The sequence below is a fragment of the Schistocerca serialis genome, chromosome 7 (assembly GCF_023864345.2).
Source record: "Schistocerca serialis cubense isolate TAMUIC-IGC-003099 chromosome 7, iqSchSeri2.2, whole genome shotgun sequence".
Lineage (NCBI taxonomy): Eukaryota > Metazoa > Arthropoda > Insecta > Orthoptera > Acrididae > Schistocerca > Schistocerca serialis.
Genome location: NC_064644.1, coordinates 80,606,744 through 80,632,584, shown reverse-complemented (window position 1 = coordinate 80,632,584; position 25,841 = coordinate 80,606,744). Strand labels below are relative to the sequence as shown.

Genomic DNA, 25,841 nt, shown 5'->3' with positions numbered 1-25,841 from the left:
TACTGCCCAAATAGCACAATATTTCAGCGATCATACATGTCGACATCGTCAGCTGCGCTAACGAACTGGGTTCCATTGGGTGCGCGGACGACTTATATCCAATTCCCCTGCGAGCCGTTCCCTAGGCTGTGCGCGACCAGGTCCGCTCGTCACTGGCTGTGAAGGCAATGGCGTCGATATCTGTAGTTACACCAACTCACCTGGTCACCAGGTAGGGGTGTTCGCTGAGCATCTCCTTAATTACACACCGTACCAGCTTCCAAATCTTATAGTCACAGAACCGTTAGATGTTGTCGTCCGTTGGAATATTTCGATGGCCTCCCTAACGGCATTGGATACTATGAAGCTGGAGTACACCTGTGGAATGTTTGAGCAAACAGCCTCATGTTGAAAAATGATGATTTCATACTTGCGTTTTTTCTTCCTGATGTGACAGCTACAATGTTTTGATTTGTGTTATGTACGCAGTCCTATGTTTGATATGTGATGTTATTCAGAGAGATTTTTCAATTCTATTGTAAAGTACATGGCATAATCCACTAAAGAGGTAAATTCATAAGATTTTTGTAGTTTCAGACATTGACAGTTTCTAAAAATCCAGGATAACGCAAATCCACGCGAAACATTTTTAGTGTATTATAGCGAGGTGTGTGAGGTATTTTTTAATAACACACAAACAAAACAACGTTCTGCGTCATACTTCCAGTCCACTCCCTGTGAATTTAAGTGGTCCCACTGTAGATGCTAAATGGACTGTATGTGGGTTTACAAATGGCTCTGAGCACTATGCGACTTAACTTCTGAGGTCATCAGTCCCCTAGAACCTAGAACTACTTAAACCTAACTAACCTAAGGACATCACACACATTCATGCCCGAGGCAGGATTCGAACCTGCGACGTAGCGGTCGCGCGGTTCCAGACTGTAGCGCCTAGAACCGTTTGGCCACTCCAGCCGGTCCACGATAAGTATGAATTCCATTACCAGATGCTGGAAATAAAACTTCTCCTATGTAACAACATAAAATGAATAACCTGTTTATTTGACAATGTAGTGAAAGGAGAAATTAGATTAATGGCATTGGTAACAAAATTACTGGGAAATGATTTGTATTTGTTCAGGTATTCGTCTTGCAAAACGTAGGATTAATACAAATGTTTTTATTTTTATTTACAGCTTTTATATTCAAAGAGCTTTATACAAGAAAATACAGCTCTAAGCACTAACATAATAGTACATTCTTAAAACGACGAAAAAACATAACAAATAAATATTTATAACGCATTTGTACTTCAGTTTAGGAACTAGAATATTTCAGGCTTCAATAAATACATTGTTTGACTAGCGTATAATAAGTCATTAGTGTTGGTCCATCATCGCACTTGGCTCCTTTGAGAAGAGAGACCGTCATTGGATGTTGGTCCTGTTGCTGTTTGAATTCTGGAACTGATCCTGCACGCAAAGTGGCTGTGAGGAGAAGTTCTTTCCTTTCTAGTACATTCTGAGATGCTGTTCAGATTCCTTCCTTCCCTGTAAAACCGTGCAACATAATTATTTGATGCTTGAATGTAAGAATCATTTTCACAGTTTCCACATTAGTGGATCAGTGAACATACCTAGCCTGCAGAGTTTCTGATCCGAGTCTTGTCCGTTTGCGAAATGATGCGGCAGTGATACACCTGCAGGTGAAAATGATAGTAATTAAATATCGCATGAAGCATAAAAAAACAACGACAAATTGTCGTAATGTTACTAGATTTTTATGTAGTATATTATGCGACAAAGAAATTGTTTTATGGCTCTAACAGCTGTACGTGTAAGTTATCAAGAGAACAACGTGTGCTACAATTATGAAAAATGTGAGCAAAAAGTCTGGAGACACCTTATTTAAATCTATAGGATCATGTTTACTTCATTTCAAGTTATTTTTGTCTGTCCTGGTGTGGTGTGTATTTTGTGCCGGGAAGCGGGTTCTCCCGGATTCCATGACGTGAGGGCCGTGTTTGTGAGTCAGTTGATGTTGAGAACGTTCCAGGTGGACGAGCTAATGCGCCAGCTCCCCGTGCAGGTCTATAATTTTCAGGACAAACGAGCCGACAGCTTCCTGCCCTTGCGAAGATACCGCCAACATTTCAGAACGACAAGGGGCAGTTGTCCGGGTCCCTGGGGATCTCACAAGAGAACGTTGTATCTGTGTGGCTCCACAATAGAAAAGAACATTTTATTAAATAAAAATGTTTCAGAGGGAGAGTGAGGAAACTTCTCGAATTTTTTTTAAAGTAAAGAAAGAAAGAAGGAATGTAATAGAAAAGTGGTCGTCAAACTTTTTTCGTCAAGAGCCAATACTGATATTATTGGACAGCCTCTCGGGTCGCGTATGTGCCGATTTACAATTAATTGGTAACCCACATAAAGTACTACGTTACGAGCCCATAACACACTACCAGCAGTAAGGGCACGCGATAAATAGACCCCCGACCTCCAACTACTGCTCGTTAGAAGTCGGCACAGTTCGGAACAGTTCGTGTTGACTGTTCCCTGTTCCACATTGCTGCCAACCTCAGTGGTCACGAATATGTGACAATGTAATTGTCCGGCGAAATATGTTGTGTTTTCTGGGAGACCAGAAACTTAATAAGAATTAATGTACCTACATTATACAATATCAGACAAGGACACATACTATTAATAAATGCTTGAATGTCGGTTTTATTCTACTCATTGTGCTGCATTACAACAGCTTTAATTTAATGTTCCTTGCTACATATAAGTACGTCATTTGAAGATGACTATCTCTGTAATGCAATCCACGAATTCATGTTGCTTTCGTGTAGAAATTTGTACCGCAACAGCCGATAGGTACGAGTCGTGATTACTGTAGGACAAACAGTAAAACATTCCTCCCCCTCACATCGTCCAGCGCCCCAGTAGCCGCGCTATTTACCCCTATGACCCTGAGGTAAGCAGCCAACTTTACTTTGCCCAAGGCACAATTCGTCAACGTCAATTAAAATTAAGCACAGACACACATCAAAAAAACTTTCGCATCACATTGGTTCCGAGAGTCCCGGAACCTGTACATAAAATTGGAATATAGAAAAACATATACATCATTTCCGCCCTTTTTATTGCTCATGAAAACTACACACTGCGTGTTGTACCACCAAATAGCGAGACGTTCAGAGGTGGTGATCTAGATTGCTGTACACACCGGTACCCAGCAGCATGTCCCCTTGCATTGATGGTTGCCTGTATTCGTCGTGGCATACTGTCCACAAGTTTATCAAGGCGCTGTTGGTCCAGATTGTCTCACTCCTCAACGGACATCCGGCTTGGATCCCTCAGAACGGTCGGTGGGTCACGTCGTCTATAAACAGCCCTTTTCAATCTATGCCAGGCATGTCTGGAGAACATGCTGGCCACTTTAGTCGAGCAATGTCGTTATCCTGAAGGAAATCATTCACAAGATGTGCATGATGGGACTCGAATTGTCGTCCATGAAGACGAATGCCTCGCCAATATGATGCCTATATGGTTGCACTAACGGTCGGAAGATGGCATTCACGTATCGTACAGCCCTTACGGCGCCTTCCGTACCTCGGCTGCACATAATGCCACCCCAAAACAACAGGAGTGCAGTCGCTGGACAGCGTGTCAAGGCTTGCAGCCTGACCGGATTGCCTCCAAACACTTCTCCGACGATTATGTGGTTGATGGCATATGTGACACTAATCGGTGAGGAGAACGCTATGCCAATCCTGAGAGGTCCATTCGGCATGTTGTTGGACCCATCTGTACCACGCTGCATGTTGTCGCGGTTGCAAAGATGGACCTCGCCATGGACGTCGGGGGTGAAGTTGTCGATCACGCAGCATATTGCACACAATCGTAACACGACGTCCTGTGGCTGTACGAAAAACATTATTCAACATGGTGGCGTTGCTACACGTTTCCTCCAAGCCATAATCCATAGATAGAGGTCATCCACTGCAGCAGTAGCTCTTGGGCGGCCTGAGCGAGGCATGTCATCCACAGCTCCTGCCTCTCTGTATCTCCTCCATTTGCGAACAACATCGCTTTGGTTCATACTGAGACGCGTGGACACTCCCCTTGTTGATAGCCCTTCCTGGCACAAAGTAACAATGCGGACGCGATCGAACAGCGGTACTGACCGTGTAGGCATGGTTGAATTACAGACAATACGAGCCATGTACCTCCTTCCTGGTGGAATGATTGGAACTGATCGGCTGTCAGACACCCTCCGTCTAATAGGCGCTGCTCATGCATGGTTGTTTACATCTTTGGGCGAGTTTAGTGACTGTTTCCGTATGTATTTCAATTCATTACTGAGCTTCTAAACTCTTAAGAAGCTCTTGACGTTAGATGACTTTTTCGAATTTTGCTGTTAAGTGTATCCATACAATTGATAAAAATGTATGTATGTATTTGTTTATGTTCCACATCTCCTAAACCAATGGACCGATATCAACCAAACTTGGTACACATATCCGTTATTGTCATTCAACAGCCACTTTGGTGGTAAGAACCACCTACCTATCACAGTTAAGGAGATATGACGTCATAAACAATGAGATGCGTACGTAAAATGCCACATCATGTATGACATTGAAATTTATTACTCCTTTGCTGCTCTCTCTGTTCACAATATATTACGCATACAGTATCCACACATGCTGCCGAATGTACTTCCATAAATATGTCGTTGTACGACACATAGTTAAAGAGATATGATGTCATAAACAATGAGATGTTTGGAAAAATGCCGCTTCATGCACGAAATTTTAATACATGCATTCTTTAGTAATTAGACACTCCTGCAATCGAGGCAAGAAAATCCCTGACACCTGGCAGCACTTTCAACTGCAAAGCACAAAAGGCTGTAGATGAAAACGATAGCTGTCTATAGAGCTATCAAGAGACGTTGCTATAGAGACGTTTACAAAATCGCGTTTTAGACGCGCGATGCAGCTGCTCTCAGATCCGCCAGGGTAACCGAGAGCGCTAAGGCGCTGCTTCCTGGATTCTGGCAGGCACGCCGGCCCCGGATCGAATCCGCCCAGTGGATTAACGACGTAGGACCGTTGTACCGGCCAACCTGGATGTGGTTTTTAGGCGGTTTTCCACATCCCCCTAGGTGAATACCGGGTTCGTCCCCATGTTTCGCCTCAGTTACACGACCCACAGACATTTGCAACACATTCGCACTATTCCATGGCTTACATTAGACACAGGCAGCTGGGATACACTAATTCCTTCCCGGTAGTTACGGGATTAACGACGTAGGGCCGTTGTGCCAGCCAGCCTGGATGTGGTTTTTAGGTGGTTTTCCACATCCCCCTAGGTGAATGCCGGGCTGGTCCCCATGTTCCGCCTCAGTTACACGACCCACAGACATCTGCAACACATTCGCACTATTCCATGGCTTACATTGGACACAGACAGCTGGGGTACACTAATTCCTTCCCGGTAGTTACGAGGTGGCGGCAGGAAGGGCATCCGGCCACCCCTTAAACTTACCGTTCCACGTCCGATTAACCATGGCCGACCCTGCGTAACTGCGGGACAAGCTTCAGGCAAAGTAAGAAAGAAAGAAAGATGCAGCTGCTCTCAGCGAACAGGAACTGTTTCATAATTTCGGAGGGACTGAAAATGAAATTTTTTCGGTATTACTCTACGAATACCGTTCCTTCTTGTTTTCATTTCTAATAGAAAACTGAGAAAATGAATACCCGTGCAATATCGGGTTTTGCACCAATACTTGGTTCGGGCCGCAGTTTGTCTACCAATGAACTACAGGACTTACGAGCAGCTAAGACAACCAGTCTTGAAAGCCTTTATTGTATGGTTACTGAAAATTCTTCACTATCTCGTCATAAGAAATCGGACAGCACTATGTAATACGGAACGGACGACTAGATACCAAGATAGGCCAGTATTAAAGGAAGCGGGCAGTACTGAAGTTGTCAGTAGAGACGCAGTAACAGCAGAATAGATTGGTCAGCAGAGCTCAATGACTTCGAATGAGTACTAGTTATTGGATGACATCTGAGTAATAAATCTATCAGGAGTGTTTTATATGGCCATTCCACTTAAGGTCGCTGTGGATAGTTACACCAAGATATTTTATGGCAGACGCTGTCTCCAGCTGTTTGTCATCAATAGTGTAGCTGTACAGTAGTGGATTTCTTTTCCTATGTATGCGCAATATGTTACATTTGTTTACGTTCAGGGTCAACTGCCAGAGCCTGCACCATTCATCAGTTCTCTGCAGGTCGTTCTGCAAATTCTTACTATCTTCTGGCGTTGCTACTTTGGTATAGACAACAGCATCATATGCGAATAGCCTTAAAGAGCATCCGACGTTTCCTACTAGATCATTTATGTATATTGAAAACAGCAACGGTCCTGTCACACTTCCCTGTGGCATTCCGGATATTACCTTTACATCTGCTGATATTGTTCCATTAAGAGCGATGTGTTAAGTTCTATCTGCAACAAAGTCTTGAATCCAATCGCAAGTCTTTTCCGATACTCGGGAAGTTCGTATTTTTTTCATTAAACGGCAATGCGGGACGGTCTTCAAATGGTTCAAATGGCTCTGAGGACTATGGGACTTAACATCAATGGTCATCAGTCCCCTAGAACTTAGAACTACTTAAACCTAACAAACCTAAGGACATCACACAACACCCCGTCATCACGAGGCAAAGAAAATCCCTGACCCCGCCGGGAATCGAACCCGGGAACCCGGGCGTGGGAAGCGAGAACGCTACCGCACGACCACGAGCTGCGGACCGGGACGGTGTAAAGTGCCTAAATGAAATCAGGGAACAAGGCATCAACCTGAGCGTCGTTGTCCACTGCGCTGTGGATCTCATGGAGGAACAGAGAGAGCTGAGTTTTGCAGGATCTCTGTTTGCGGAATCCATGTCGATTTTTATAGAGGAGATTTTCATTTTCCAAAAACGTCATAATTTTTTAGCGTAAAACATAATTCTACAACAGACTGACGTCGACGATATAGGTCTATAATTGTATGGATCTGTCTTACGACCTTTATTAAAAATGGGAATGACCTGCGCTTTTTCTTGTGTAAAGAGTGACACCACTGGATAGTGGATGACAGCAAATGAGTCATTTGGAGTCGCCAAACACGCTGTACCCTATGGCAATCTGATGCGACGGGCTACGTCTGGCAACTGCCTAGAGGGCGTTACCTGTCGCTGTGGTAGCGCCAACAGTGAAGTTCGAAGAGATCCTTTACGCTGTCGAGTTCTTTCCGTGGTTAGTGTGTAGTCTGCTTTGTTCAGAAAACGGTAAATGCATCACGAGATGCACGTATTTTGCAGCACTGATAGGAAAGATTCTTGTTTGTATCAGCATGAGAATGCACCCTTTCATAAAGAAGAATTTGTGGAGCAATGGTTTGTGGACAACAACATTCCTGGACATGTATCCAATGGAACACCTATGGGATGAGTTAGAAAGTCGACCGCACTAAATACTATGCGTCCAGCATCACTGTCTTCTCTAGTTTCGGCAATTGAGGAAGAATGGACCTGCCATTCCCCCACAGACATTTAGATACACTATGTGATCAAACGTATGCGGACACCTGGCTGAAAATGACTTTCAAGATCGTGACGCCCTCTATCGGTAATGCTGGAATTCAGTATGGTGTTGGACCACCCTTAGCCTTGACGACAGCTTCCATATGAAAGCAGGCATACGTTCAGCCAGGTGCTGGAAGGTTTCTTGGGGTATGGCAGCCCATTCTTCACGGAGTGCTGCACTGAGGAGAGGTATCGATGTCTGTCGGTGGGGCCTGACACGAAGTCGGCGTTCCAAAACATCCCAAAGGAGTTCTGTAGGATTCAGGTCAGGACTCTGTGCAGGCCAGTCCATTACAGGGACGTTATTGTTGTGTAACCACTCCTCCACAGACCGTGGTTTATGAACAGGTGCTAGTCAGTGTTGAAAGATTTAATCACCATCCCCGAATTGCTCTTCAACAGTGGGAAGGAAGAAGGTGCTTAAAGCATCAATGTCAGCCTGTGCTGTGATAGTGCCACCAAAACATCAAGTGGTGGAAGCCCCCTCCATGAAAAAAAAACAGGATCACACCATAACACCAACACCTCCGAATTTTAATGTTGGCAGTACACACGCTGGCAGAGGACGTTCACCAGGGATTCGTCATACCAACACCCTGCCATCGGATGGCCACATTGTTTAGCATGATTTGTCACACCACACAACCTTTCTTTACTGTTCAATTGTCCAATGTTTACGCTCCTTACACCAAGTGAGGCGTCGTTTGGCGTTTACTGGCGTGATGTTTGGCTTATGAGCAGCCGCTCGACCATGAAGTCCAGATTTTCTCACCTTCCTCCTATCTGCCATGGTACTTGCAGTGGATCCTGATGCAACTTGGAATTCCTGTGTGATGGTCTGGATAGATGTATGCCTATTACATATAACGACCCTCTTCAAGTGTCGGCGGTGTCTGTCAGTCAATGACAGACGAGGCTGTCCTGTATGCTTTTTTGCTGTAAGTGTCCCTTTACGTTTCCACTTCACTATCACATTGGGAACAGTGGATCTAGGGATCTGCGTAGTAAGGTATGACACAAGTAACACCCAATCACCTGACCACGTTCGAAGCCCGTGAGTTCCGCCGAGCTCCCCATTCTGCTCTCTCACGATGTCTATTGAGGCCGCTGATATGGAGTACCTGGCAGTAGGTGGTAGCACAATGCACCTAATAAGGAAAACGTATGTTTTAGGGGGTGTCCGGATATTTTTGATCACATAGTGTACCTCATTGGAAGTGTCTCCAGCAAAATTCAGGGCGATGTAAAGGTACAGGGTGGCGACACCCCATGTTAATACCCACTAACAGGTCTCCAGGTACTTTGGATCAGACAGTGTACTAAGAATGAAGATAAGAGCTCAAGTTTCCGTGGACGAGATCATTGAGACAGATCACAAGCTTGTATTGGAGAGGCGTAGGGACGGCTGGACGGGATTTGAACCACCTTCCCCCCGAATAAGAGATCAGGACTGGGCCACCTCACTTGGACAGTCAGTACACTGTCTGGAGTCTTGAAAGCATTATGTATCTTGCTAGTGTTACATGCATCGGCGACAGAAAGAGTTTCGTATCAGAAATGTACATAAATGTGGTGGTAACATTAATGCACAATGAAGAACACATTGCAGTCTGTACCTGGATTTCCGTGGAATCTTTCGTACACTGTACGCCCAGCCCGCTCGGTCGCGTATTGATGCCTCCGTCTTGGGGTGATTCGAGGGTCCCCTGAAACCCGTGGCGCGGCATGTATTTCAAGAAGTCCTGGGGTGGGTCACAGCATCTCCTACGCTGAGCGTTTGGTGTCACCCCAGACTGGAACGTTACTGGTCGGCCGCCTCCAGCTGTCCCTCCGGCTGGAGCCTGCGGTGCAAGTTGGGGTTGGCGCTGTGGCGGTCGCGGCTCCTCTTGGACGGGAAGGTGGCCGAGCAGCCGGGCACGGTGCAGCCGTGCTGAAGCCGCAGGTGCACGTTGCGGTAATGCGTCTTCACGCAGAAGTGGTTCAGGAACACCTTCCCGCACCCTAGGCACCTGCGCGGATTCTCTTTGTCCATCGGTATCTCCCTGCTCGGCGTGTCGCGGTTCTCCTCTAATGGTTCTGACGTCTCAATCTGAGAAGCCAAACAAGCTTCATCCGAGTTTTGCCCCTTGCTCTGCTTGGGGGTATCCTCAAGAACCCGCATCTTCAGTTGGTCGTCTATACATGTCTTTTCATCAACCTCACTGTTTGGATCACTACAGTCTCTGGTAACTTCGCCAACTTCTGTTGCGATGCACTTCTCCGGCTCCACGTTGATAAAATTTCTCGTATCTCTAGGAACAACCTCTCTACCACTTCGTGCTTCCTCGTTGTCCTTCACATCCGAAACTAATTCACTATATGATTCCAGACAGCTGTAATCATCCATCCCACTTTCTGGTATTTTACAGTTGTCTTCAACACAGCCCTCTTCATTTTCTGGACTCTGCTCCGATTTCCGAGTACACAGATTAGTATCGATATCTGATACATCGCCGACTGGTACACATCGATCTTTCTCCTCCCGAACTTCTGATGTCTCTTCTGTGTGACTGATGACTGCGACACATTTCTGCTGGTCTGATCGTCCTGCATCATATGTTCCATCTGTGATAGTTTGTTCGACACATTCGTTGAAATCCCTTTCACTTGCGACAGACTCTAAGGACAGTACGTGAGTCCTTTTTGGGCACGACCCGTAGCGTGTCGGATTTCGACTTTTTCGTTTACGCACTCCCCTCAGGGGTAATTGCTCGCTGGCTTTGCTCAAATCCTCTCTTACGCACGTCCTTTTTACGTCACTTAACTCCTCCTTAGCAAGGTTATCAAGGTGAGTGTCTTCACTTCTGCACTCAGTTTTCACATCAGTAAACTCCTCCTTAAGTTGGTTTTCTTCGTAAGGGCCTTGTGAAAACTTCTGCTTATCGGTGTACGGATGACAAAGACTTGCACTGAAACTAAACGGCACTGACGAATTTTCCTCGTCTTTCTCGTACTCGCCATATGGTTCATCGATTTTCTCAGTCTTAATGGCAACACCATTGGTAAGTGGCCGTAAACGTATGTTATCCGATGCTCCATCGGCGTTTTGATACCAGCTGTCTTCTATCTTCTCGTCATACCTGCAGGAAGAGAACATTAAATCAGCATTAATAGTAGCAAAGTTGATGTACTAATGACAAAACAGTATTAGCATTATAACGCATAGGGCGACTAGTAACTGAACTGGAGAGCTTACTAAAGTGCTACTGTTTGTGTCCACTGTGAAAATTCGCCATAAGCCCCTGCAAGTGAAACGAGTTATTTATGTGAAATAGCTAAAGACTGAAGGTTAATCCTTCGTTGTACTTTTCACTAGTTTCCACCTTGGCAATGAGCATGTGTAGGATTCAGTTTTTGGAACCACAGTTCTAACTGCCAGGAAGTTTCAAATCAGTTCAGATTTCGCTGCAGAGTGACAACGTTATTCAGCAAAAAATCCCCTCTTCTGTGCTAACTGACTTATCCGCAATATCATTTCTCAGAAACTATTTCTGAACGACCGCAAATATTTTGTTAGTGGCGATCCTTTTCACATTGCATGAAACAGTAGTATTCGCGAACTGCCCCATGCAACTTCTGACGTTATACACTACATCATTAATTTATAACGTATTGGGATTAGTATAGGGCTTGTAACACTTACCTGAGGTACCCCTGAAGTTACTTTTATAGGTATACATTTAGTTGTGTTAACGACAAGTTGAGTTCGCTATGCTGGGAAGATATAAAAATATATACGTAAACATAGTCTTCCGCGTACGTTGTCACAGTCACAGTTGAAAAGCACGCTGAAGATGCCCATTTGTAGTGCTGACCGATACATCGGAGAATTTTACGTGTTGACAATGCGGTTATATGTCCAGAAGAACTTTACTGAATGTCACAAATACAATTTGATATTTGGTAAACTGCTATTTTCTTTACTGTTGCTGTTGTGGTCTGATACAGGTAGTCTGTCCAGCGTAAGGCACTTCATCACTGTGTAATTCCTGCACACTATACCCATTTGAACCTGCATACTGTAGGCCAGCCGTGGTCTCCTTCTGCAGCTTAGTAATTCCCTCCTCTCCTCCCCCCACACCATACACTTCCTTCCATAACCAAACTGACGATTCCTTGATGTCTCATCAGAACATGTCTTGCCAAGCCCCCCTTCTTTTAATAAAGTTGTGCTAGAAAATTCAGTGGCACCTCATTGGTTATTGGATGTACCCATATGATTTCCAACATTCTTCTATAGCACCACATTTCAAAAGATTCCGATCTAATCTTGTCTGAACTGCTTATCATTCACTTTCAGCTTCAGTACAACGCTACACGACGTTGAAATATCTTTGGAGAAGTTTTCCTAACATATTTGTATTCGATGTTAACAAACTGCGCTTTTACAGAAATGCTTGCCTTATTATTGCCTGTCTGCATATATCCTCTCTACTTTCACCAGTTTTGCTGCTCAAATAGCAAAACTCATCTGTTACTTTTAGTATCTCGTTTCATAATCCAATTATCGCCTAATTTAAAGCGCCAACATTCCATTACTCTCGTTTTATTTTCGTTGGTAATCATCTTTTAACTTCCTTTCGAAACAGTTTCCATCCCGTTCAACTGTTCTTACACGTCTTTTGCCGTCTCGTATTGGAATTCCATCGGCAGACAGTAAATTTTTTATTTATTCTTTCTCAACTTCAATTGTCTTTCATAATTTTTTCTTAGTATGCTTTACTGCTTCCACAATGCCCAGGTGGAATAACACTGGCGATAGGGTAGAAAATTCCCTCAATCCTTTGTTAATCACTGCTTCTCTTTCATGTCCTCCGAGTCTTATAACTGCAGTCTGGTCTCTCTGCAAGTTTTATATACATTTCGCTCCGTGTATTTTATCCATGATTCATAAACTTATTGCCATTTAACGGTTTAATAGTCTGGTTCGACAACGGATGTTGGGTTCCGTGTTCCGGGTTCCTTAGCTCTTATGACTTATTTACATGTCACCTGAGAATGTGATTTTCAGTGCCACGAAACCGGTTGTGATCTGATAACAGAAAGATAAGTACGGCGGGAGCGGCATCTTGACACTCAAGACGATTAGTCATAGCTGTGGTTTCCCTGTGTACAAGGTTTTCTGCTACAAAAGTAAAGTGGCCTTTCTTTGACCAATTTTTTAGCACAAGCTGTAACGGTAGTATGGCCTTGCGTGTTTCTACATTTCTCTGGAACCCAAACTAATCTTCTCTGAGACGGCCTTTACCGGCTTCTCCATTCCTCGGTAAATGAATTAGGTCAACTGTGGTACAGGAATTATTGCATTCTACTTGAAGTCTGATGATATTTATCTTGTCTCATACGACTTGCACATCAGGTGGGAATAGTTATGTCATCGCTGGCCTCTGTAACACTCTAATAATTCTGAATAAATGTCGTATATTCCATGGGTCTTTTCTCGACTTAAGCCTTGAAGAGCTCTGTCAATTATTTCTGGTATTATCATATATCCCATCTCATTTTCACTTAATTCCTCTTTCTTTATGTGATTTTTGTTTCCCTTATATAGCCTCTCTTTGTGCTTCTTCCACCTTTCAGCTTTTACATCTTTGTTTTTATTTCTCGTGGGCCCTAAGCGTTGTAAACCTTTTGTAAAGACATTAAATAATTTTCAACAATAACGCTGCTATAATAGTATTTTATTCAGCTGTTGTTGTGGCTCTGAGCTCATGTCGACAACCTAGTCATTTTCAAGCTGTCGGCAAATCATATGAGATTTTGGTACACAATTTTTGTACGTTTTCATTAGTTATAAATTAGGTTATAATTTTTACTTTACAATTTGGAAGTAATTATGTCCCTAGCACGTTGTCATGGCCGGTACTGTCGGAGTGTATTCCACGTTAACAAGTTGATGGAAATTTATTAATCTGCAGTTGCTAACCACTATTTGTGATATGTTTGATTTGTTTTTAAAATTGAGAGCTTCTGTTGACAGCTTGCTAACGATGTACTATGCTTACATCCCTGATATGTTAACCTATGGATTTGAGTGCTACTGTAGCGACCGCTACACGCGTCGATTGTTGTATTCGCGCACGTACACATGGTCCGCGCCATCCGGCGACGCTGTTGCTGTGAAGTGCTGTAGTGACTGTTAAGTTGTGACGTGTGTTAACAAGTGAATGACGGCAACCGCTGAGGTCTGGGCTGGCCACCAGGGGCACTCTGTTCTTTTGCGTTTCATACGGTCTCTGTTTGCTCTTTGGAGTGTTAATTCTGAAATCTTTTTTGTATATTTTTTTGTTTTTGTTGCCGGGTTTTGGAGTCGCTTTTAACAACTAACCTACCTAGCTCTTTAATTGTTCGACGTTACAATGAGGCTGCAGCCAGTACATCTTCGGTATACATAACTGAATATTATTTCAAGTACAGGATCTTCAGGTGCAATCATCTTGTCAATATCATCATCTTTGTATTATTTATTTGTGATTTTATCTTTAAATATGTGATGTGATTTCATCTCTGGTTTACTAATCTACGGATCTGTGTGGTATTATCATCTCAGTATTGTTTACAGGTGGTATTAACTTTGCCTAAATTGTTTACTGTAATCATCGGCACGATCACGAACAAACCATTTAGGCAAAGGTAATACCACTAGTAAATAATACAACGATGATAATATCACACAAATCCATATATTAATAAACCAGGAATATACCCACAGTACATCGTAACCAGCTGTCAACAGAAACAGCCAGCTTTTAAAAACGAATCAGACATCTTATTACTACTGTTCAGCAACTGCAGACTAATAAAAATCCACCAACTTATTAACATATAATAAATTTTGACAGCACCAGCGATTACGAAGTGCTAAGGATGTAAGTACTTCGAAATTGAACTGTAAGAGTAATAACTTGATAGTGACCATGGTGTTGATATCAGCTCATAGCCAGAAGAACAGCTGAATGAAATACTATTATAAGAACTTCACTGATTAAAATTATTTAATGTCTTTCCCTTTTTTGCTTGGTACTGGTTTCCATTCTAAACTCTTAAGGTGCTTCTATTTTCTCCAAAGGTCTCTTTGAGTTTTTTTTAAGGGTCGAATCTATTTTTGTAAGTTTATAGTCAGTTTTGTGTTGTACTTAGAACACACTCACTGTGCACTGACGTGTGAATGTCACTGTTCTACTGACACTATTGTACATGCCGCTGGTTGTATTGTGTTTGTCATTTTGGGTTTTTCTTTTACTTTAAGTATGTCTGTCTTTATGCTACATTTATCTTATTGTTGTATAATGATTAGATTAGATTTACTTTCATTCCAATTAATACATAGTGAGGAGGTCCTCCAAGATGTAGAACATGTCAAGAAAACAATAATACATGACAAATATTTACAACTAAAACAAAAAAGCTAATGTGCCTTCCACAGATCTCAAGTGGAATGATCGTCATTTTTTTTATGCACACTATATGAAAGGTTCATTTTACAACACGCATTTACCGAGATCGCATTAATGCACTGAATTTAAAATTTAAGAAAAAAATGTTTTTTTTATTTGTAAGATAATAAACATATAATAGAACTACTGCAATACTTATTTACAATGAACACATGACTGCACTGAAATGGTGCAGGAGTTAGATTGTAATAAGTTGGTCCTACGGAGCAATTCATCAATGGAGTAGAAGGAGTTGGCCACCAATAAATTCTTTAGGCTTCTCTTAAACTGAATTTCATTGGTTCTTAAGCAGTTTATGGCTGCTGGCAAGTTTCTGAAAATGTGTGTTCCTGAGTATTGTACACCATTTTGTACAAGAGTAAGTGACTTTTAAACCTTCTGGAGATTATTCTTATTTCTAGTATTGATTCCAAGAACTGAGCTGTTGGTTTGAAAAAGTGATATATTTTTGAGGACAAATTTCATTAAGGAATAAATATATTGGGAAGCAGTAGTTAGTATCCCTAGATCACTAAACAGGCCTCTGCAGGATGTTCTTGAGTTCACACCACATGTAGCTGTTATTGCATGTTTGTGCGCCCAGAAAACTTTAGCTTGACTTCATGTATTACCCCAAAAAATAATCCCATATGACGTTATGGAGTGAAAGTAAGCACAGCATGTCAGTTTTTTCAATTTTATATCTCCTGTGTCTGACAGAATTCGCGTTGCAAATAGAGATTTGTTGAGACACTTCAGCAGTGCTCCTCCAGTTGAATTTATTATCAAGCTGTAATCCCAAGAATTTAACACTGTCCACTTCTTCTATCTTATTGTCATCGTATGTTAGGCATATACTCGTGGGGCACGCCTCACACGTTCTGAACTGCATGCAGTGTGTTTTTTCAAAGTTTAGTGACAAAAAATTGGCTAGGACCCAGTGATTAATCTCCACAAGTATTTTACTAGCTGATATTTCTAAGACTACACTTGATTTGCTGTTTATTGCAATGTTCGTATCGCAGGCAAACAAAACAAACATGGCATTTGTTAATGTTACTGATGAAAGGTCATTGCCACACACAAGAAAAAGTAAGGGCCCTAAGATGGAACCTTGTGGGACCCCACATGTGATTAGTTCCCAGTTAGATGATGCCTAATAGCTTAATATGTGACTCTTTCCTAATAACACCCTTTGTTTCCTTCTAGAGAAATAGATTATACCATAATATTCTAATTTACTTAAAAGGATATTGTAATTTATGCAGTCAAATGCCTTTGACAGATCACAAATATATCATTTGCCTACAATTTTTTGTCTAATGAATAAAGTACATTTTCACTGTAAGTGTAGATAACCTTCACAATATCAGAACCCTTTATAAATCCGAACTGCGACTTTGACAGTATATTATTTGTGAGACGATGGTTTTTCTTAAATTTTTGAGAATGCTGGCAAATGTGAAACTGTAGGGAAATTTGATGCTATTTCTTTATCTCCCTTCTTAAACAGTGGCTTAACTCTAAAATATTTCAACGATTCAGGAAATATTCCGCTGATAAACGACTGGTTACACAGATAGCGTAATGTTACTGAACTCACAATCACATTCTTTAATTAACTTTGTTGATATTTCATCATACCCACTAGATGTTTTGGATTTTAAAGGTTTTGTGATAGGCATTAATTCTGCTGGGTTAGTGAGGGTCAAATTCATACTAAGGAAGTTACTTGAAATGTCTGGCCTGAGGTATCCCATTGCAGCATCTACAGAACCTGACAACCCTATCTCAGTAACATTTATAAAATGTTTATTACAAAGTTCTGCGACACTGTACACATCTGTCACCAATGTATCATTTACTCTTAGTGCTATTTGCCCCTCTTCATGTCTGGTTTCACCAGTCTCCTCCTTCACTATATCCCATACTGTCTTTATTTTGTTATCAGACTATCTTTCCCTTGTAATATATTTGTTTTGATGGCTGCCTTACAGTCTGTAATATTTTGCAGTCTTTCTTGTAATGTGCTGTAGCATCAACATCAGAACTGTTTCTGATTGACAGATACAGTTTTCTTTTTGTTTTACAAGATACCTCTATTCCTAGAGTAATCCATGGCTTCTTTGTAGACATTGCTCTAACCTTGGTTAGTTTTGGGGGACAACAGCGTTCAAATAAGGTAAGCACTTTATTAGCAGAAGTGTTATATATTTCATTCATGCCATGAGCACTGTAAACATCACTCCAGTGAATGTGTCTGAGGAGTGTCTTAAAATTATCAGTTTTTGGCTTATTGATTACCCTCTTGAGTTCAGATTTAACAGATTTTATATCCTGTTCAGTATCAACATTTAACAGATGGAACTGCATGTCACGGTCTGACAGGCCACTGACTATTGGTTTTGTAATATAATTTTGTTCATTGCACTCTTCTACAAAAATATTATCAATGGCTTTTGTGAGTAATTGGCTACTCTAGTTGAGACCTTTACAGTGGGAATTAAGTTGAATGATAGCGTTACTAACTCACATAAGTTCTTATTGGGAGAGCCTTTAAGGAAATCTACACTGATGTCACCAGCAACCACTATTTCTTTTTTTGGTTGCTAAATGGGCCAGTACAGCTTCAAGGTGGTTTATGAACAGATGAAAATTACCTCCAGCTGCTCGATATACACGTAATATTATGAAGGATTTTTTATGAAATTCTACTACTGTTGCACATGCTTCTATATGCTGTTCTCGGCCAAATTTATGAATGTCTATGTTCTTAAATTTATGACAGTTCCTGATGAATATGGCAACTCCTCATTTCTCCATTTATCCTCTACAAAAGTAAGATACTAAACTAAATCCTGTAGCACTTAAAAGTTCTATGCCAGTGGTCACATGATGTTCAGAGAGGCAGATTATGTCAGCTGGGTTTGAGGACCATAATTCATCTATGCAGATAATTAATTAATTAATTTTATTTCTCGGTCTTCGAATATTTTAATACAATAAAGATAGCTGACATTTCAGATTGACTCAGTTAAAATTGGGTAGAGTAGAAATTTCTGCTGATTGTTGAAAATTGTTAACCAACAGCTGTTTATGCTGATGTAACTGAAGGTTTGTTTCAATCCTAACCTCCCTTAAAACTTGGTTTCTTTCTGTCATCCCACCCCTAAGAAACGGCCTTTTCTTAACCCTTTCACCACTGATATATTATGACTCATGATAGTGCCTCTCCAGCAAGTTTACCTTTCCCTTTCCTGTTGAGGTGAAGGCCATGCCTATTATAATTCCACTTATTGAGCCAATCAACAGGAACCACACCAATGTGTTACCCTGCATCTGACATACGCGTTCCAACTCCAGATTAACTCTTCTGACAGAAGAGTTGGAATGAGGTCAACTATGGCGCCCAAGAACAAACAGAACCTCAACACTAGTACGCTTCGATTGTAATGCAGTCTTTTCCAGGTCACACTCTACACTGTGTTTTCCTTAGGGAAATCTCTGCAAAGTGATCCTAAATCCTCTGTCACCTGCTCTAGACCAGCATTAGGTTTAAAAAAAATTGGTGACCTAGAATTCTGATTCTAGTTCATTCTGCAAAAGTTGGAACCTCTTCCATAAGAACAACACTTTCTTTCCCTTTACTGATTTTCCTACATTCTTACTTTCCAATTTCCTGCTGAAAGTTTGTTGTGCCCAGCCTACACCTGCAACTGCTGTAGGGTCACCAGCTTCTAACTGAAGCGACAGGTCAAATCTATTTTCCACGTTCACCAAGAAGCATTCTAGGCCACTTCCTCCTGTTGCCTCTTGCCACTTCCCATCTCTCTTTACCCTTTTCCCTCCGTAAACTGTCAAGATCTCCCTTGGCCTTGTCTATTTTCCGGAAATGTGAGTTAAATAATGAAGAGGTACGCTGCAGTTAAATTGCTGGAGAGAGCAAAGAACAGTTAAACGAAATTCTACAGATTTGATGCGGCGAAACGAAAACAGAAAGTACGACTACACGACATTTTCGCGTTTTCTGCTATATTACGTAAAGTAAAGTGAAACCTTTGATGGTACGCTTAAAAATCACACTAATACACCTATTTACCACGTAATCAGTACTATACTATACCTATTTACCGCGTAATCAGTACTATACTAAATGTTATTTGGAATTTTGTTATTCAGCTATTGGTTATACTTACTGTTTGTTGTATGGTGTTTGCCCTTTGACGTTTTGTCTTTTACTATATGAACATATGCATGTTTATGATAATGTTGCTATATAGTGCTGTTTGCAATTCTGCTCCAATGCCATTGTCATCACTGCCGCTGGCTGTTTGTTGTATGTCTAATTGCACTTTTTATTTACTTTAAGAGAGCGTTTGTATGCTTGATACGTGGGGAGGCGCCGGCGCCAGTGATTTCTCCGTTCGATTCACCCGGATTGATTGTTTCCCTCTGGCGTTGCTTATCTTTGCCTCGTTGGCCGGTGGTGGTGCTGGTGGGCTGGCGGGCAGACTGGGTTTTCGCTTCGTAACGGCCGGTACGTGTCGCTCCACGGAGAGTGAAACTTGTGTTTGCGTGGAATTAGCTGGATTTGACCGCTGTATGTGGCTCGGAGTGCGGAAACGGGCCTGTTATTGCAAGTTCGTGAGGCGTGACTGGGCCGTGGTCTTCTACATAGGACGCTGAGCAATGTGTTATTCATTTTGCCTAGTGGAGTCTATTGAAGAAGTAGACATTCAAGCTTCTAGTTTTGCATGCGGGCCTACCCGTGTTAACACTAGCTTCTACCTTTTCTTATGAGTGGAAGTATTGTATTGGAACTGTGACGTACTGGTGTAATTAAATTATGCCTTGTATTATCGTTGCCATTTTGAAACTAGTCTGTTTGTGCTGGGGCAGTTTTACATATTTTGAAAACTGAAGTCTACAGTTAATGCTTTTAACCATTTTTAATTTGCCTTTGTCTTGATGTGATCTATCTTTGCAGGATCTTATCTTACTATATTCTGGGGCTGTTAACATTGTTTCTTTTGGCTGTGGCTGTGTGTTTGTGCTTTTCTGTTGCAGCACTGCAGCGGGCATCTAGTCCATGTCTAAATCCATGTCCGGAGTACGACGTCTTGGCCGACCAGTACCAGAGGGAATGGAGGTTCTTTTGGCCGCCGGGAAAAATGGCAATCGATACGGCGGCCACTGAGTTTTTCGAGTTGCAGTGAGTGGGGATCTTGCATTAAGTTTCCTCTGCATTGGGACGCCAAGGTGTCTGTTCCGTTTGCTATACTGCTTATACAGTTACCTTTTATTATTGAAGCGGTTACAGTAAGATCGAAGCTATAAGAAGTTCTTGTTTGCAAGTAATTCAGTCAGAAAGCTTTTGTGTAATGTATTTTTAACTTGTGTCTCCGGTTCAAAAGAAACTTATTTCACCTTTATTATTAAAGTGCCCTTTGTTAAATGGAACTGATTTTACCTTTTATTATTGAAGCACTTACAGTTAGTAGAGAACTTATAAGAAGTTCTTGTTTGCACTTAATTCAATTAGAAAGGTATTGTGTAATGGATTTTTCTGACTTGTGAGTAAGAGACACTTGTACAAAATTTTTGTGTAAATACTGTGCCATTTGGGTTAAACTTTTGATCAGTAAATAAATATGTTGTATCTTCCAAGTCCTCTGTACTTATTATTTCACTTGTCACCGGTTTGCACGTAACCACCACGTTGCAATGCTCATTTTGTAATTTTGCGTTCTTTCACTTTTTGGGATTATGTTTTCTTTGCCACATTAATAAGCAGTGTTGGCTGTATGGTCCTTGTAATCCAAAGTCAGATTAAAAAATTAAAGAGAAAAAAACTCACTTGTGCGTGGAGAGGTCGACGCAGCCGCCGGCCACGGTGGCGGCGGCCGCAGGGGCGACCAGCGGCAGCGCGTGCAAGCGCCCGGGGCGGCCCTCCTGCGGCGAAGTCCTGCGTTTGAAGCCCGGCGAGTGCAGCTTGGGGTTGGGGTTGGCGCTGTGCCGGTTGCGGGAGCGCCGCGAGCTGAACATCATGTTGCAGCCCTCCACCTGCAGACAACCGAGCCGAGCCGCTAAGATAACGAGGTAGTGCAGCGGGCATTTGTATTTTGGGAACATAATATACAACAGAAAATACGCTGACCGACAAAGAAACTGGTATAGGCACGCGTATTCAAATACAGACATATCTAAATAGGCAGAATACAGGGCTGCGGTGGGCAACGTCTACAATGTCAACAAGTGCCTGGTGCAGTTGTTAGAATGGTTACCGCTGCTACAATGGCACGTTATCAAGATTTAAATGACTTAATGTTGAGTTAGAGTCGGCGCAGGAGCGATGGGACACAGAATCTCCGAGGTAGAGATGAAGTGGGGATTTTCCTGTACGAACATTTCACAAATTTACCGTGAATATCCGGATTCCAATAAAACATCAAATCTCCGACATCGCTGCTGCCGGAAAAAGAACCTGCAAGAACAGGAGCAACGACGACTGAAGGGAATCGCTTTATTTGACAGAAGTGCAACCCTTCCGCAGATTGCTACAGTTTTCAATGCTGGGTCACCAACAAGGGTCAGCGTGCGGAACGTTCAACGAAACATCATCGATATGGGCTTTCAGAGCGGAAGGCACTCTCGTATACCCTTGATGACTGCACGACACAACGCTTTACGCTTCGCCTGGGCCAGTCAAGATCGACATTGCACTGTTGATGACTGGTCGGACGAGTCTCGTTTCAAATTGCATCGAGCGGATGGACGTGTACGGGTATGGAGGCAACCTCATGCATCCATGGACCCTGCATCTCAGCAAGCTAGTGGAGACTCTATAATGGCGTGGGGCGTGTGCAGTTGGAGTGATATGGAACCCCTGATACGTCTAATACGAATCTCACAGGTCGCACGTACGTAAGCATCCTGTCGGATCACCTGCATCCATTCATGTCCACTGCAAATTCCGACGGAATTGGGCAATTCCAGCAGGACAATGCTACATCCCACACGTCCAGAATTGCTACAGTGTGGCTCCAGGAACACTCCTTCTGAGATTGAACACTTCCGCTGTCCACCAAAGTCGCCGGACATGAACATTATTGAACATTCTTCGGATGCCTTGCAAAGTGCTATTCAGAAGAGATCTCCACCTCATCGTACTGTTACGGATTTGTGGACAGCCTTGCAGGATTCACTGTGTCATTTCCCTCCAGTACTATTTCAGACATTAGTCAAATGCAAGCCATGTCGTGTTGCGGCAGTTTTGCATGGTCGCGGGGTCCTACAAGATATTAGGCTTATGTGCATCTACATCTATATCCATACCGCACAAGCCACCTGACGGTGTGTGGTGCAGGGTACTTTGAGTACCTCTATCGGTTCTCCCTTCTATTCCAGTCTCGTATTGTTCGTGGAAAGAAAGATTGTTGGTATGCCTCTGTGTGGGCTCTAATCTCTCTCATTTTATCCTCACACTCTATTCGCGAGGTATGCTTAGGAGGGAACAATATACTGCTTGACTCCTCGGTGAAGGTATGTTCTCGAAACTTCAACAAAAGGCCCTACCGAGCTACTGAGCGTCTCTCCTGCAGAGTCTACCACTGGAGTTTATCTATCATCTCCGTAACGCTTTCGCGATTACTAAAAGATCATGTAACGAAGCGCGCTGCTCTCCGTTGGATCTTTTCTATCTCTTCTATCAACCCTATCTGGTACGGATCCCACACTGGTGAGTAATATTCAAGCAGGGTGAACAGGTGTACTGTAGCCTACTTCCTTTTTTTTTCTTATTGCATTTTCTTAGGATTCTTCCAATGAATCTCAGTCTGGCATCTGCTTTACCGACGATCAACGGTATATGATCATTCCATTTTAAATCACTCCTAATGCGTACTCCCAGATAATTTATGGAATTAACTGCTTCCAGTTGCTGACCTGCTATATTGTAGCTAAATGATAAGGGATCTATCTTTCTATGTATTCGCAGCACATTACACTTGTCTACATTGAGATTCAATTGCTATTCCCTGCACCATGCGTCAATTCGCTGCAGATCCTCCTGCATTTCAGTACAATTTTCCATTGTTACAACCTCTCGATATACCACAGCATCATCCGCAAAAAGACTTAGTGAACTTCCGACGCACCAGTTTCTTTGGTTCTTCAAGTGTATATTGCTGAGTGAAATAGTGAAGCATGCAGAAAGGGGGAAGAAAAGGAAATGAAACTTCACGGGTTGAGAGTGTATGTGATATTATTTAGGTGATTAAAAATTGAATCAAATTTACAAATAATTTGGCAGTACAAGGCTACTTACCCGTATGATGCTCTATCCCCTATGACATGGATGCAGGCATTTATTAGCAAGCTCGTCGTAAGGCCGTTTTATCGTCTCCTGAGGCAATCTGACCTACAGCTGTTGTTAGCAGTCTTCAATACTAGCACTGGGATGGCGTTGGCGTCCAAAATGGTCCCACACATGTCATTTTGGAGACAGATTTTGGGATCCTTCTGGCCACAGGAGAACCTCTGAACCAAGGAGACAGTTCATAGAGCAGTGTTCAATAATAGCGTAACGATACTGCCACATAAGGAATGACACCTGAAGACGCAAGATGTCTGTGACGTACCGTTGAACTGTCAGTGTTTCGTCAGTCAATAGCAGCCATGGCCTGATGTGACACCCGATAGTTATCCAAACCGTGACGCAAGGAGTAACACCGCTGTGTGTCTCCAAAACACTGGATGGATGGGACATCGTCGCCGATGACTGCCATACTCGCCGACAGTAGTCATTCAGGGTAGTCTCGAATTTAAATCCATCGCTGAACAGAATGTGACGCCATTCCTCAGTGGTCCCCGCTCGCGGTAACGGCACTTTCTCTAAAGCAGAATTTTCTGTTGTGGTGTTAACGGCAGCCAAGGCACCGGAAGATATACCTCTTGTCAAGCTGCTGCTAGCCTACGACCATTAGTGAGGCTTTACACAGAGTGTTGCGAGGAGTCAATAAAATGCTCTGCGGTAGAAGGAGCAGATGTGAAGCGGTCACGATATGCTTGGTGCACAATATGGCTGTCCTCCCCTGCTGCGATCAGACGTGGTCGACTGCAACCATGGGCGTTGAAGCAAGTGACGAGGTAAGGGAAGTACATACGTGGAGCAGAGACGAATGGGGAAACATTCTAGGGACAGTACGGGTCGCAAATGTGGGAATCCACTGACATAAGCAACGTTGTCAATGGGAATATTGTTCTGGTCCGACTCTGGTAACGAGCAGCTTCGAAACGGTGAAGCTGGTCGGCTGTTCACGTGCTACTGTCGTGGGCGTCTACATAAAGTGGTTTCAGGACGGCGAAACTTGAAATAGGTAACAAGGCGCTGGGCTTCCACACCTCACCATTGAACGTAGAGGTCAGAGGCTTGCCGTTCTGTTAAGTCGAATAGGTGGCGATCAGTGGCGTATCTAACGACGGAGTACAAAGCTGATGCAGGGGCAAGCGTTTGGGAGCACACCGCTCAGCGCTCATAGTTGAATAAAAGGCTCCGCTGCAGACCCCTATGTGTTCCCATGTTGACACAACGAGAGTGTGAGCTACGGTTCCAGAGGGCGCGGGACCATTGAGAATGAACTGCGGATCAACGGACACATTACCTGGTCAAATGAATAATGTTTCTAGAAGTATCAGAGCCAATACCGTGTCCGGAAATGTTGTCATGCTACGGTGGACATTCACCGGGGCTCTCATGGGATGTGTAGTGCTAATCGGAGGGACCATACCGGCAGTGGACGACGTCAACATTACTTTGGGCCAGCTGCATCCCGACATGCTTAAGATTTTCTCCGACGGCGATGGCATTTTCCAGCGGGATAACTGTCCGTGTCAAAAGGCGATAATCGCGCCACAGTAGTTTGAAGAGCGTGATATTGATATCTTTGTCACCAAACTCGCCTGATATGAACCCAATGGAACACGTCTGGGACTGTATCAAACACGAGTTCCATGCCCACAAACACTGGCTCGTAATTTATGGTCACTGCGTGATCTACACCCCGACGCGCTTTGCCACATACGTTCGGAAACTATCAAGGACCTGACATATCTGTGTCACGCCGAATTTCTGATACACTGAGTTTCAAAATTAAACAAACTCTCTATTAACCAGGTGGGCATAATGTTGGGGCACATTAGTTTATGGCTCCACTGGGTGAAAAGTATTTAACAAACTTTGGTAGGTTGTAGGGGGCATGGAGTATTATTTAAACCGGTGGAGGCCGTATTACGCTCTTCAGTTGTTAGGGGCTGTATTACGATCTTCAGTTGTTAGAGGCCGTATTACGCTCTTCAGTTGTAGGCAACTGCTGTCCACCAGTGTAGTAGTGCACTGTCTCTGTGCTAATGGAGCGATACACCTGGACTGAGTTCACCGATATGGTTGGTGCGTACTACGTAGCGCACCACAACGGACGAGCTGCACAGCGGGTTTATCAACAACAATATCCTAATCGCCGTATCCCGCATCATACGACCTTTGCTGCTGTGAACCAACGTCTGTATGACACCAGGTCATTTAGCAAATTACTTGGGCAGAGACGACGTCGCACGGTAAGAACGCTGCAATTTGAGGAAGCTGCCTCGCAGCATTTGGAGCGGTATCCTTCAATCAGCACTCGTGCAATTGCACGTAACATGGTGAAGAATCAGACTAATGTAAGAACAGCCCT

The 25,841-nt window shown here is 43.0% G+C and overlaps 1 protein-coding gene across 2 annotated transcripts in view; it reads right to left on the bottom strand.

Moving 5' to 3' along the window:
- Positions 1 to 1,220: 1,220 nt before the first annotated feature.
- Positions 1,221 to 25,841, bottom strand: part of LOC126412767 (zinc finger protein basonuclin-1-like) — a 295,072-nt gene continuing 270,451 nt past the window's right edge. For both annotated transcript variants that reach the window (XM_050082521.1, XM_050082522.1), the window contains 4 exons: positions 20,966 to 21,171; positions 9,250 to 10,752; positions 1,616 to 1,678; positions 1,221 to 1,529 (listed from right to left, as the gene is read on the bottom strand). In XM_050082521.1, the coding sequence (XP_049938478.1) occupies positions 9,435 to 10,752; positions 20,966 to 21,171 (1,524 nt within the window). In that variant the 3' untranslated portion in view covers positions 1,221 to 1,529; positions 1,616 to 1,678; positions 9,250 to 9,434. The remainder of the gene's footprint in view (positions 1,530 to 1,615; positions 1,679 to 9,249; positions 10,753 to 20,965; positions 21,172 to 25,841) is intronic.